This window comes from Asterias rubens, chromosome 7, assembly GCF_902459465.1.
Source record: "Asterias rubens chromosome 7, eAstRub1.3, whole genome shotgun sequence".
Classification (NCBI taxonomy): domain Eukaryota; kingdom Metazoa; phylum Echinodermata; class Asteroidea; order Forcipulatida; family Asteriidae; genus Asterias; species Asterias rubens.
The window spans coordinates 5814450-5830389 of NC_047068.1; the positions used below are offsets into that span (position 1 = coordinate 5814450).

At 36.1% G+C, this 15940-nt stretch overlaps 1 protein-coding gene across 4 annotated transcripts in view; it reads right to left on the reverse strand.

The window, feature by feature from the left end:
• The window catches only part of LOC117292452 (neurogenic locus notch homolog protein 1-like), a 62638-nt gene extending 49895 nt beyond the window's left edge, over positions 1 to 12743 (reverse strand). For all 4 annotated transcript variants that reach the window (XM_033774490.1, XM_033774488.1, XM_033774489.1 and 1 more), the window contains exons 1-7: positions 12345 to 12743; positions 6436 to 6555; positions 5139 to 5495; positions 4055 to 4168; positions 2916 to 3029; positions 1704 to 1817; positions 817 to 930 (exon numbers count right to left, since the gene is read on the reverse strand). In XM_033774490.1, the coding sequence (XP_033630381.1) occupies positions 817 to 930; positions 1704 to 1817; positions 2916 to 3029; positions 4055 to 4168; positions 5139 to 5495; positions 6436 to 6555; positions 12345 to 12432 (1021 nt within the window). In that variant the 5' untranslated portion in view covers positions 12433 to 12743. The remainder of the gene's footprint in view (positions 1 to 816; positions 931 to 1703; positions 1818 to 2915; positions 3030 to 4054; positions 4169 to 5138; positions 5496 to 6435; positions 6556 to 12344) is intronic.
• Positions 12744 to 15940: the final 3197 nt, after the last annotated feature.

Below are 15940 nucleotides of genomic sequence, written 5' to 3' on the forward strand. Positions count from 1 at the left end.
AAGAAAAATTATGATGAAGTTTTTTTTTATGCAAGTCGCTGGACACACAAGGCCCGAAGGCCACTCAAGGTGTGGGCTACAATTATTGTATTCCAGAGGCCGTTGCCACCAACTCCTTTTACATGCCATAGGGATGTAGGCTTGGGTATCATCAGTCTCAAGCCTGTGATTACATAATGAGGATTCTGAGAGTAATTAAGTGCAAGCCATTGAAAATGGACGAAATAGTTGTAAAAATGTTCTTGTTTTTCATCCACAGTTTCTGGTTTATCAGTTTTGCTTAAACCCTTCACAAACTATAGCGGCTTATACCAAATTGCCCAGACCACAATACTTTACCAAATTTTGCTCAAACAATAGGGTCAAAGAAAAGGTTTGAGACTTGATTGACATTTTCCATAGTTTCCCATGTAATCATAGAATCTACAGATCATGAAACCAAAAATCTGTATACATGTATCTGTTTCTTATTAATAGTCCTAACAGTTTAACTGAAAAAAGTGGAGGGGAAAAAAATCAACAATGGTGTAATCTAATTGTTCTTGCAAGGTGCAAGGTGTTCAATCATAAAACATTACTTTGTCTAAATCAATAATTTGTTAAAATAGCTTTCATTTAACAATGAATAACAAAAGATTTTGAATGCCTGTTAGTATTCATAAATATCTGTTACCAAGTTATATTCTTTGCAAGTAATTATTTGATGTATTACCAATAGTGCCCAAGACATAGAGTTAAAAAATGTGTCAGTCAGGAAAACTGATTGTGTCAAGTTTTGAATTAAGTAGTGTTTATTGTTTGTTAATTTATCCCTACCTTGGTTACATGTAGCACCTTCCCATCCAGCTGCACAGTCACATGTAAACTGATTCACCTCATTTCTACATTGTGCATTGTTCATACAAGGTCCACTGGCACACTCGTTGATATCTGAAATACAAAAATACAACATTAAGAAGTTAGCTTCTCTCTAACTCATGTCAGTTTCACATGTCTGCTAAAAACAGGCCAACTTACCCAGAGCCAGTGGTGCCCTGTGCTTTTGCTGTGGTGCCCCTTGCAAAATTCCAATACAAATTGACGGAGGTGCCAGGCATGTAAAAATGACCAAATTAGTATATGCAAATAGCTGACGCTACTCGTGCCGAACTCGAGACATTGTGACCATGGGTTTGTCCAATGTTAGAAATTCGTCTGTGCCATCCAGGCCGATCCTGGGCAGCTTGAACAGCTTGATCGTGTTGTAGGCCGATGGCGTTGAGGTCGTCTATAAGCTGTGATATGTAGGTGCAGCGGAGGCTTCCACCCTGTCGAAAGGGTTCAGATGGCTGGTTTTGTGGATTTAAGAAGGTAGCGAGAGGCATCTCAGGTCTCCGAAGAGCATGGCCAATCCAACGAAGACGACTTCTCAGCAGGTTTTTTGTATGTGCGAGAGTACAAGTCTTTGTTGGAAAGTCAAATTAGTATGAAAAATGCATCTAAAGCCATGATATCTATGAGTTAATGAATACTGAGAAGAGTAACATGTAACAAAGGTATCTCTTTTCAGTCATGAAGAAGTTGTGGTTATGAAAGCTCACAAAGTATTTATTAATATATTAGTTAGTCTTAGGTACTACCACTACCTTCCTTCTTTGCATTAACAGTAGTAATAGTTCTGAACAGAAAAGTAAAGTAGAAGCCCTAATTGCAAAGTTTCTTACCATTTTCACATCGTGTTCCTTCCCATCCCAAAGCACAAACACATTCATAACCATTGACAGCGTCGTTACACTGGCCAAGATTCAGACATGGGTTGGACAAGCACTCATTAATATCTGAAAATTAATTAACAAGAGGTTCATTAATGGACTATTTAGCACTCAATAAAGGCAGATAATATTGGCAGTTACTCAAAATAATTATTGGCATAAAACCTTACTTGGTAACGAGTAATGGGGAGCTGTTGATAATAAAAAGTATTGTGAGAAACGACTCCCTCTGAAGTAATGTAGTTCTCAAAAAAGAAGTAATTTTCCACGTATTTATTTCGAGGCCTCAGAATAGATTTTGAGGTCTCGAAATCAAGCATTTAAAGGCACACAACTTCGTGTAACAAGGGTGTTTTTTCTTTCATTGTTATCTCGCAACTTCGACGACCAATTGAGCTCAAATTTTCACAGGCTTGTAATTTTATGCATATGTTGAGTTACACCAAGTGAAGTGACTGGTCTTTGTCATATACATGATTGGCAGAGATGACAAAATAGACACAGACAGCAATCATGCTTTGGTTGATGAACCATGCATGCAATAGCAAACGAAACCTGTAAACAATACGGCTTAACTTAAATTTTTTAATATTGAATGGCTTCATAAAAAAATCTCCACACTGATGGCCCAGATGAACAAGGAAATTTTAGTTCAAAGGTCTCTAACACCAGTAGTTGTCAATGGCTTTTCCTGGCTTACACAAACAACTTTATAGTTTTTACGTTAACATTGAACTTTGCAAGCTGTATTATTTGGGACAACTCAAATTGCAGAAAATTTCAAACAACATCTGTACATGTCATATCAAGTGAATGGAAAGACCATTGCAGGAAAGCCAGGTTACTTGTGTATGCAAAGCAAAGTTTTACATCACTGAGCTGATTTAGCAGCGAATGTTTCGCAGAAATGTTGAACACATTTTAACTATTGCAAATTATTCATTGGGAATTTTGTGGCGTCACAACTCCGATCGCTCTTTGCAGGAAGTATGAACCTGGCTTTAGGCATAAAGTATATACAAAGAGTAAACCTATTGAGAGCTTACAATACAAAAAAAATGTCAGAGTATATAACCTTTAAAAGAAAATTGGGAAACTTATCTTAGTTTTAGAAGATACTTGGAACTGGAAATGCCTAGTTTCATCTCAAAAAGACAGACTTACCTGTTTCACAGTTGATACCATTGTAGCCAGCTATACACAAACATAAATAGCCATTGACTAAATCATTACATGTTCCACTATTCAGACAAGGTGAACTGACACATTCATCAACATCTGTGAAAAGAGAATAAAAATGAAGAAAAAATGATTCAGTTACTAATAAGGGGAGTGACGTTATAAACAGACAAATAGATAGGGGTTATTTCCTGTAAGGTTTGTGGAGTGTATTGAAGTATGAGACGTATTCATTAATAGCACCAAGTAGGCCTAATGGTGCCGTAGTGCCATATAGTTATGTATAAAAACTAGAGGGCGCACTGGTGATGCTGTTTACACAAACGCAACGGGACTGCAAGGAGACAGGCGCGCCATTCTGTATGCGCGTTGAATACGAAGTACATGTTGGAATTTGTGTTTATTAAACGCTCATGCGATGCTGTTTTGTCAACTTAAAAAATGGCCGCTCAAACACACGCTGTGCGATGCCTGTTTTGTCAACTTAGAAAATGACCGCATGCGCACGCATGTCGGGCTGCGTATATAGGCCAGTGCGCCCTCTAGTTGTTATATATAACTCTATGCGTTGTGCATGCTGCCGACCAGACCAGGAACACCAAGGTGAACCCCTTCTCTTAAAGGCAGTGGACACTATTGGTAATTACTGAAAATAATTATTGGCATAAAACCTTTCTTGGTAAAGAGTAATGGGGAGAGGTTGATGGTATAAAACATTGTGAGAAACGACTCCCTCTGAAATGTCATAATTTTCGAGAAAGAAGTAACTTTTCTCAAATTTGATCTCGAGACCTCAGACTAAGAACTTGAGGTCTCGAAATCAACCATCTAAATGCACACAACTTCGTGTGACAAGGTTTTTTTTTCTTTTGTTATTATCTCGCAACTTCGATGACCGATTGAGCTCAAATTTTCACATGTTTGTTATTTTATGCATATGTTGAGATACACCAACTGTGAAGGCTAGTCTTTGACAATTACCAATAGTGTTCACTGCCTTTAAGAATTAGTGCACTGGGTTCTTTTCAAGCATATAACACAACACATTGTACATGTACATATCAGAAGGACGTAGCATAAATGGTCAAGTGTCTTGTATGTGGTGAAGGAGCCAGTCTACTTACTCAGTTCACATGCATCTCCCTGCCAGCCTGCTGCACAACTACACGTAAAGTCAAACTCCAGATCATTACAAGTAGCACCATTTAGACATGGCTGACTGATGCAGCTATCAAGATCTAAACAGAAAGTAAAACAAAAGTAATTATTAAATTTTCACTTGCACATGATGAAAAGACCTAGTTGGTTTTGGGGCACGTCAAAAGCTTTATTTTTGAATGGGAAGGGCACCAAGACAGTTTCTCCGTAGTAAGGGGCAATCTGTGAGGAAACTGTACAATTTCTACTTGAGCATTTCAAGGGCACCTAGGCAATGACCAAGGGCATGGAGGGAGACAAAATCTCCTTTGTTTAATTGTATGAAATAAACCGACAATAAGGTACTGGTAACGTTTGCAGTAACACCGTGTGAAAATCTCTTTTGTGTAGTGTTGGTTCTGAAAATAACCAGTGATTGATAACTCAACGATTCAATCAGTATGCTCTGATCCTCTTCAAGAGAATTAAATAAACCAATAATAATAATAACAGTCCTGTATGCTTTGGTATAAAAGGACCAGATCACAAAGAGGCATTTCCTCCAAGAGCACCCTATGAGGAAATTGTAAGTTTCAACTGGAGCATTTCAAGGGCACCAAGACACAGACAAGGGGGCAAAGAGGCAATCGTCTTCATTACCTGCATGAAGCATCAGGCCTCTGTGGAATTAAAGACGCAGTGTGTATTCATAGTATAGGGAGAATGCAAACAAAGGGCCAGATAATCCGCCCAGTTGGTAGAGCACTGGAACATTAATCCAGAAGTCCTTGGTTCAAATCCAGCTCTGGTAAATTTTGATTTGTTTAAAACCCCAAATCGTTACAAATTTACCCAGTCAGTTTTCCTTGCTATTTATTATTTGTTTAGTTGTGTTACAACTGACTTGGTCCTAAGCAGATTTACTGTGCCCCTGAGTTTTCGCAATTTGACTGAACTCACATCATAAGATAGCTTTTTGCAAACTTCCTTTGATTGACAACTCAACGTTTCAACTGTGTGTCTTCAGGAAAATGAAATGAACCAATACTAATAATAATGACCCATCCTTACCTGCTCTGTAAGTCAAGCTGAATCCAGAATACTGATTACTGCCGTCACTTCGGAAGGTGACCCAAGCTTGGTTACCAGTGATGTCAAAGACATATGGGTTACCATTTTGAATGACCTGACTGGTGCCATCCAATTGCTCGATAGCCTGGTTAGGGTTTACGGTAGATCCACTGCCGTACTCAAACGGATCTTTCTGATCAATCTCGACCTCAAAGGCAGTAATGGAAAACTGAAGGTTCTGTGCTTCAACGACTTGAATGAGGTACACGCAGTAGTCGAAGGTGTTGTACGGGTTGGGAAAGTTGGGGGACTGGATGACACCATTATTGCTGAAGTAGTTTTCTCCACATGTTCGAACTGCAATGATTAGAGGTTTCAAAATGGTTTAAACAGCATACAGAATTAGGTAAACAGTTGATGGATCTATCTTGCACGGCGTATAGATCTATCTTGCACAGTGTATAAATGTTCACTGTAAAGCTGTATGCCAATCATTTAGAAGTACTGCCGTCGATTTCACAAAACTCTTCCTAACTTAGAATTAATCTTATGACTTTGGACGAGTTCCAACCCTGCACTGTAGCATGCAGACCTTAAGATTAATCCTAACCTGAGATAAGACGAGTCCTAACTCTTTGTGAAATCGACGGCTGTAATTGTAATGATTTTACTGCTGTTTCCCCATTGTCAGTGACACAGCTAGTATGCATACAACTATCAGACCTGTGAAGTCTGAACTAAGTATAGAACCAACAAAACTACAATAAAAAAATTAAACAGGAATGATAATTGGTCTTTGGAAAAAAAAGTATTTTTTATTGAGTACAAAGACTGACCCAAATGTAGACATATTGAATAGGCTGTAATGGACCTCAATTTATTCACAACTTTGTTTTTTTCTTTTAAAGGGCAAAATTACCGAAAATTTGACTGATTGTAGGAAGAATATTTATTAGCAGCATAACTTAAAGACACCAAACACCTTTGGTAGTTGTCACAAACCAGTATCCTCACTTGGTGTATCCCAACATGCACAACATAACATCCCTGTGAACATTTGGGCTCAACTGATCATCAAAGCTGAAAATACATCCTTGTTGCACAACTATGTGTGCTTTCATGCCTAAAAAGGCCCCAAGTCCTTTAATATTTTGAGTGAGAAATAAACCTCTTTCTCAAAACTACATTACTTCAGAGGGAGCCATTTCTCACACTGTTGTAATACTATTATCAACAGCTCTCCATCATTTTGAGTAATTACCAATGTTGTCCAATGCCTTTTAAAACATATACTTACATGATGTCAATGTTTGTTGACAATTGATACCGTGGCTCTGCCCATAAGGACAGAGACAGACGTAGCTATCAGTGGGAGTTTCTCTACAGGATCCAATTGCACATGGATTACTGATACATTCTGTAGGGGAGACAACAAGATTAAAATAAATTATTTAGTAACAATGAATTCAAAATTACTTATTGCATATTTAAAAATCTCAGATTGGCTTAACTCCGTTTTATTGCAAATCTTCTTGCACCTTACACCCCCTCTTGCACTCTTCGTTCTTCTGCTAAGTGCCTTTTAACTAATCCTAGAACTTCCTCATCGTAAGGCGATCGTGCCTTTTCTGATTGTGCTCCTAATTCTTGGAACGCTTTACCTAATAACATCAGATGCTGTTGTTCTCTTCCATTGTTTAAAAACTTGCAGAAAATTCATTTATTTAAATCCACATACACTTAGCTTGTTACATGTATGTCTTGACTTAGATTATTCATTGTATAATTTTCATTGTATCCTATAATTTTCTTTTGTTTTTTTGTTTTGTTTTTTGTTGTGGCCTCGGAATAGGGTCTTGTACACTACATGTTGATAGATGGCGCATTATAAAATAAATGCATTATTATTATTATTATTAACATATCACTAAGTACTACTAGTACCAACAAGATCAGGAGATTGTAAACACTCAACACAAATAATTCCCTTCTCTAACTGAGTACACAATACATCATTGTGTAGAAGAGTCGTTTTTCACATAATTACCCTTTTCCTGAGAATATATCTTACACATTTTAACAATTGATAAACAGTTGAACTTGTTACCAAAGAGCACATCAACAAGCACACCACTCTCTAACTAAGAGTAAATTAAATGGCCATTTTCTCTTCAACGATTCCCTGGTCATTGACTTTATGTGCTCTTTGAATTCCTGTTATATCAAATATGGTTGGATTTTGTCATTTTTAATGTTGGTTGGTTGGTTTGATTAACATCAGATATTAGAGTCCAACTAATCATGTATTTATGACAAAATATAAAAAATATTATTTATTATAAAAAGAAGTTAAAAATACTTGGATAAGAAAACAAGCACAGCTGTGCAAAACCATAATTTTTTGGCAGATCATAACTTTGTTATTAAATTATATCCGTGTTTTTACTCTGACTGAGAGGGATGTTGTTGTTTTCCTTCTTCAATATCGCAGCGTCATACGTTATCGACCCTCATATGTTTTCGAACCCCAACTTTGATTCTCGTTTACCGCGAGACTGTGCAAGCTGCATTGGTGACAGAAGTCTGTATTTTCATCAGGCTTAATCATGCTGAGGTTAAAGTTTCCTGTCGTTGGTTATGCTGAAACATTTATAAAATGATTGATTTTTGGTACAAATCACAAGTGCATTATTAAAAAAAATATTGGATTAACTGCATACTGTAATAAATTTCGATAAGCGTAATAAATATTAAGTCTACATTAAAGGGAAAATATCATAGACATGGTTTCTTATCTCCTGAAACCACACATTAATAAATAGTCTGAAATGGGGGAAAACCACACATTAGTGGTCTTCAACTTCAAGGGGGGTTGGGGGTTTTTACTTTAATGCCTTATTTATGATATCTCTGGATACTAATGACAAAAATGTAATTAAATTTGTTAAGTAGTAATTGAATAATATTTTGTATTTATTTTGCACGCCAACCAATGAAAGGTGTGAAAACATATGACGTTGCTCCAAATGTCGTGCAATGTTGTGCATGCATAAGCACCACATTATTCGTTAATGGCGGACTGTCTCTCGCAACGTAAAACCAAAACCTCAAAAAATTTCAACACACCATGAAGTATAATAAGTGTTATTGTTAAAAAATTGGATAGATGATTTGAAAAAAAACCATTCAGTTTTTGATTGTGAACAATTATTTTCCTGTTATTCTACTGAAAACACATGACACCAGGTAGCCCCACATTTGTGTTGTGTGGCCAAGGAATAGGATTCAGCTATCCTTGGCCACACAAGTGGGGCTAGACACCAGGATACACTTTTTTCACGAAATGGCTGCAACATACATCATCACGGAAAGTTATCCCTTTAGCTCAAACAATTCAGACCTTTTGCAAATGCAGCTAGCAGCCGACGACATTTCGCCTTCTCTCAACACGTACATAAAGGTTCTTCATGTCTCTCAGCTCTGTGGCCGTACGCCGTGTTGTTTTTAACACAGAGCGCCCTCAACGTTTTCCTAAACTTGCGCTCGCCCCTCCCGTCCGCCCCCCCCCCCCATCCTACCCCGCTCTATTTTAAAAGTTTCTCGGGCAGAGTCTAGCCAAGTGAATATTTCTCTTGAAGCATAGAGCAAGTATCCATAAAGCTATTCAAAAGAACCTTTATATAACTCTATGGCTATTACTTATCCCGAATGACGAAAAACAATGGTCAAACTTTTGTAGTTAATTTTTTTTTATAAAATAAAATTAGCTGTTGAAACAACTTCCAAATGGACCGATGGTATAAATGCAATGATTTGCCCGACGTTTCGACCCTTGGTTGATTTTACCTTAAGTTAAATTTAATCCGCAACAATAATCCTGCCAAAAAATTGATGCAATGTAAACAAGAGTCGGGGGAAAAAAGGTGGGGAAATATTTGGTCTTTGGTCTCGACCTACCCCTTATCGGCAAGACAAAAAAATGAAAAACACAGTGAAAACGTAAGGAATTTGACATGACGTTGCTCACGTCACACGTGTTTCTCTCTCTTTCAATCAATGTGCGAGTATATAGGCCTAGCCTTAGACCCATGCCCAGTGACTTGGGCGCTACTTAGATCACCGATAATGTCTTGGGGAGAATTGTGAGGGGGCAATGTATGTTGACCGCTATATGATGATGAGTTTCGAACTGCACAGCACATGAAGATGGCGATGAAGAGATTTCATAAGTCTGGGTTTGAATCTATTCTTTCAGAATCGATGAACAATGTTTCGATTCATCAAGATTCTCCGTACACGCTCACCTGATCCAAGCTGTCTCATTCGAAATCTACAATCAAAATTATTATTCTCGGTGATATTAAATTATTCTCTATTAATATATTCTTGATACATCCATTATTCTCTAGATATTCTCGATATTCCAGATACGTTGAAAATACTCGATATTCTATATTATTATAAAAATTCTCTTTTGGTTTATGCCTCTGAAGAAGGTCCGGTTTAGATCGAAAGCAAAGGCCATCTACTCTACTCGTCATAAAAATATAGCTAATAATAATAACGATATTTTCTTCTTTTTTTATTTTTTTATAATTAAATTTTGTATTTAATTCTGATAAACTATCTACATCGACGGATATTCTATAACCAAAATAAATTGGTAGTGAAATTGTGTCTCTTATCAAAGCTCTATCGTTCGTCTTTTTGATAATTATAACAAAACTCTAATACAAGAAAGGATTATTAATTTGGTGAAATATTACTTTATTTGAATCCCGTCCACAACACCCGCCACGTTCTATTATGATAGGTTACGTTTGGTTCAGCGAGCACACCCACCCACTCTATAGAACTCAACACGTAGCTTGAGGCGTCAAATGGCATTGACAATGGAATAACCTAATATGAGTGTAAAGCTTTACCCATTGTCATGTGGCTACCATGGTAACGTGAATAAACAAACTCACATTCTTGGCTAGATATTATACCTAAGCGGGCATGGTTGAATCTATATTATATCCAGATATGTTGCCGGTTATTCATGGAAGTAGACAACCCGATCTTTTAAGATTACAAACAAAGACTTAAGTGTCTGTTTCAAACATGGATAATTCCAAGTTCTTCGACTTATAAAAAATGAAAATAAAATGAAAATAATCATTCCATTTAAATAATAAAGAACAACATGGAAACTTATTCCTGTTAACTAATTTTGTTAAATGTGATGAATGGATACATTATCTAAACTGGAATAATTGATTGCAGGTAATTTAATTTAAACCACACCTTTGCCACACCCTAATTAGCAATTCAGATCCACTGCACACATCAGCTGTGCATTGTTAGCAGTCGCCAGGGTGTGTGCACACCCCCCCCCTTCCCATCGGTAAATTCAAGTAGAACACCATGTGCATTATTATTTCTTTGGTAAAAAAATAAACATCTGCCGCCATATGTATGAACAATCAATCTCTTTTAATTGTAAAAAGGCGTAGTACGCATGATTACTGACATTATAATAAAGCTAATTTTCAATTTTATTCAAGCCAACAGCTGACTGTTGTAAAAAAAATATTATAAAATTAACATGCAAATGACTTTTTTTAAAGCCAGTCAATGAAGGAAGCTTGATATGATATGGTTTCAATCACTTGAAGGGAAAGTGTGACATTTCACGGACAAATTATTGACAAAAAGTGGTATAATGACATTTAGTTTGTTTTTTTTATATAATCAACAAATATTTTTAAAAGTTTGTTTTAAATTATTTCCTTCGTTGTTTTTACCTTCAGTCTTGGTATATATTTTTTATATATTTAATTAATTTTTTCTTTTTAAATGTTCTTTTTGTTTATTTTAAAACTAAATTTGCTGTCGGTATGTGCTTTTAAAACATATTTATAATATTTTTTGTTTACATTCGTTCATGCTTGTTTTGGTTCTTCTCCCAATTGTTATTTGTTTAATTTGTAATGTTTGCTTTTATATTTCGTTTCATATTTTATTTGTACATACATATAGGTTTAATAGTTTTAATTGTGTATTATCCTTTCCTGTAATTGGCGGCTCGTCCCCTGTTTGTTTGGTTAATAATTATCATTCACAACACTTTATCGAGGGGTGTCGAGGGATAATCATTTATATGCAGTTTGATTAAAACAAAAACAACAACTATACAAATTGGCAGATTAATCCCCCCCAAAATAGAATGGCGTACAAATTACATAATAAGATTATTGCGACTCATAAGGGCCACCTTTTCAATTATCAAGTGTTTTAAGTTGTGTTAGAATTCAAATAATTAAACCCCATTACTTTTTTAGGTTGTCCTTTGAAAATCACAAATATCACCATTTGATACACATTTTTGCGACCCCAAAGTATCATAAAATATAGCAAGCTGACAACATCGTGCTTTTATTAAAAGCTTCATTGTAATGTTATTGTATTTTGTTATTATTTGAAAAACCAAAATGCTAAACTGGTCTGGCGTCATGCTTGATTTCAAACAACAGCTGTTTAAAAATGACCACGCGTGTAGTGTAGATTTGTATTGCATAAAGTCGTTCAGGGTCCATGCCATTTTAAAAAAAACATTTTCCACTGAAACTAACTCCAACCTTCTGTAAAAACATTTACAATGAAGCATTGTAGGTATTTTATTGGTAACCTTAGTGAATTTATTTTACAAATCTTAGAGGAATTATATCGATTGGTGCTAGTTGCACAACAATGAATGTAGCTAGTTTACAATTGGTCATTCGAATTTGAAGGACAGTTTTATATAATCGAGCAAACAAATCACTTGGTCCATGATCCTTTTTCGAATGGCATTTTAATATATGTTTGAAGATTACTTGAAAGAAAATATGCTGAAAATATTTCAGATCAGACAAAAAAATAAATTGTATTCAAATTGATTTACACCAAAAATAGGAAGTAGGTTCCCTGAAATTTAGGATCGAAGTCCGCTGGCATGGATCACGCTGCACACTTCCTTCCACACAAAATAATATTTGAATTATCAACTGAAACCTGGAAGCAAGAAAATAGTAAGTTTATTACGGCACGTGATTCTAAGTAAACAAAATACAAACGTTGTAAATATTATCTTCTGGCGGATCTTCCTTCTTGTCATGAATAATAATACTATGATTTTATATTTCATTTTTCTGTCAACAAAATATCCAAAACAAATCTTACCTCCAGTGCATAAAACCACTGACACCATAGCAAGGAGAATGGCCACCGCAAATACTGCCTCCCTTGATGTCTTGACTACACTAGCCATTTTGATTTTGTTTTCTCCTTTGCGGAAATGGACGCAAATTCTTAAAATCCAGATAAATTTTTAAAGTTTAACTGCGTAAGCCCAGTAGCCGTTTCCAGTTAGAGTCAGTTGTGCACCTGGTCACAAATTCCTTTTACACAACTGCCATCGCCTCGTCGGAATTTTCACTCCACACTCCCTGACAACAAACAGCAGCTCAGTATTATTAAATCCTTAGACAACTCTACAGTAAAAATTCGGCAATCCAGAATCGCTGCCGAGCAGAAATTTTCTAGTAAAACGTGTCGAAATACTAAATACACATGTAGTTCCCTGTGTAGCACACCAGAGAAAATGGTCTGCGTAAGAATGTGTATTCCCGTTTGAGGTTGTCAGTTACAGGTAGTAGACCATTATGCAGTCAAACGTAGAATAGCGTCTGTGACGACGGCCTTTAACTGAAACTGACCAATCAGTGAAGTCGTTTGTGATATCGATGCTTTCGTTGTAATGTTAATTAGCATTGTAAGTCAGTCAAGCGGAAAGTGTGTATTGGCTTTTTGTATTTACACCTGTTCACAACATAGGTGTATTGGGGGAACATGTTTACACCCATTGTAGTCTCGTGACCTAAAATATAAGTGACCTTTTATCGTGTTAAGAAACCCTTTCCCCCTCTGAGATGGATAGTCTAAATTCACAAATAACACCATTTTAAGTCATCCGTCAAATTATTATATATATTTTTTTAACCCAAAAAATGATTGCATATTTTTCTAGAAAATTGCTGAAACTATAGGCCGTCTTCAGATAAAGATAAACCAAATAGTTTTCATTGCCCAAAACATAACCGTCATGGAAAGCTGTTTCATTCTTGAAAAACTGCAAGATCAAGCGTCTGGTGATCATTTTATTAGGCATATTATGTGATCTTTCTTCATGGTTTTGTTTTCTTTTTATTTTAATATATACAAATATACAAATTGTATATACAAATTGAATTAATTAAAATTGATGATGGCACTGGTTTTGCCCGATGCGTGTTTCTGCGGTCATTGTGGACGAATCATAAAGATCACTAGATCGGGAACTTTTTGGATGTTAAACAAAACTAGCTAAGCACATTGATGTCGGATTACAAATCGCTCATATTCTATTATTAATAATAATGGTACGTTTATTTTTTTTTTATAGTATCATTCATTATACACATTGAGGCATCTGTGTGTATAGACCTTAATAATGAATTGAGTAACTTAGCTTGCCAAAGTGACATTGTTTCATCTTTTATTAAAACGAACTCAGTGTGAAGATGTCTTTAAAGCCAACGCCCAAACTTCAGAGCCTTTATTATTATTAGTCATCAATATAGCTACCAGTCGCGACCACACGCGGAGCATGAATAAATAACATTTGGTTTGCGGTAACACCACGTGTAGGATGTCTCAGGGTAGATGGCATTAGCTTTCGAAAGGGAACTTCTTCAGAGCAGGGAGGTAGAACTATGTTCAGAGGCATAAACAAGTAGGCCTATACAAACAAATGCATATCCATTTACAAAGTTACTATTTTTATATATCTATTTGGTCGCTATGAACCAATGGTAGGAGTGGGTATAAGAACATCATATCATATACTTACTGGGTATGATTTATGATGTTCTTTTTAGAAAAAAAAACCCTAATCTACCAAGCAAATATTATATACATGTACATGTACATGCAGTGATGTATACATGTACAAATCCGCAAACCAATATTTGATTGCCCCACCATGCATCAATGCCCCAAATCCCATAATAAATAATAAAGTATTGTGATGCAAGGAACAATCTACATAAGCAACTGGTGGCCTGGCAAGCCTTTTTACGCAGTATACAGGAAGAACGTGGACCATGTGTAATATTATTTTCAAAACAAATTGATGACATTAATTTTACCAACTCCTTTACCGGGTAACGCCCTTTTCTTTGGGCGTAACCTTGACAGCAGGGTCTTCGGTGCAATGATTGGGAGCATCAATGGTGCACCCCTCCAATTCCCTTCTTCAAATAGTAATTGCTATCCCAAATCTGTGCTGACATTTCAGTTTTATCGCAAAGATATTCGGTACCAACTTGTCATTAGCTTTCACTCATCAAATCCATCTGATGGGATGACCTTCGGTGTTATTAATGAAGACAATCCCTTAGGTCAACATTTATAATCACCATTACAGCAGTGTGGACCCTAAGTGCCACTAATTAAAAGGGTATTTGTACTTACTGTTCACTGAATGATAATTAGAATCGTGGTCAAATATTTGTGTTGTTGATTTATGCAGGGCTTCTGTACGGAGATACCATTTTTGCCGACATGTTTTCCATTGCGTGTGCGTGTGCATGGCATGCAAGTCAATGCATGGGCAACTGTGTGGCGTGCCCATGTCTATTATTATAATTATAAATAAAGACACCTAGATAATATTTCCATTCAAACCTCAAATCCGAAGCTACAGTTAGTTTAGTAATTATTGAGGTAAACAATGAAATAGTTAGTATTTTGGATACAGAATAACTCAACAGTAGAGTAAACCGAAATAGAGACTGATGGCTCACTTGGCTATAGCTTCAACAACACGCATTCGAGTCGCGTTGTTCAAAGATTGCCAACCATTCGTTCGGTTTCATTCATTTTAAAATATGTAATAAACATTTTGATACATAAATCATTATTCTATTGCAGTTTTCCTCGCTAACAACTGGTGATACGCGTTAAAATATCCAATCAATTGTATAGCCTCCAATACTCATTGCGTAGGTTGTAAAATTATATTGGAGTCATCATGTTTGTAATTATTGACCGCAATTTGGGAAAAGCAACACATGGACAAGAGAAGAGCCCTTATCCTTCGTAATAAATACAGCAATGGTAGCATCAACCATCCGTTCCAGCGTTACGTTACTTAGCAACGCATTCTTCCTCCTCGCATCCATCGATCGAGAAATAGATTGACCTATAAAACGTCTGCTTGTGAAAGCGCCCTCTCTTGACGTTTCATATAATAATGTTTTTTGTTCAGCCTGATGGCAGCATTATAGTTTTGCTTATTGATTATAGTTAGGTCAGACTATAAACCCGGTGTCCATTTTTTCTTCACATTATAATGGCCTCTGTCGTGGTGCTTTCCAATGTTTTTTCCCTCTCTAATCCCTCTTCTAAATCAATTTAAAAAAAGGAAATCCTTAACAAACAAAAACCAGGACAATTTTTGAGGATGGCAATTCTGTGCAGAAAGACAGTGCAACACGGTAACCCAAGAATACGAAAAATGCATATCGTACAATCTCGCAAACTAAAATTGTAACCTATCCTTGGTAAGCCTTTGGATTGCAAAACTTTGATTTTGGGGTGTGGGATTTTAAGATCCACGTCATACTCGAGTATGACATATATTGTTATGTTTATTTCGATCATAACAAAGATAGAAAAACAAAAAGATAAAGAAATACAAATTAATGCACTTACAGGAATTAAAGCATCGTTTTGCG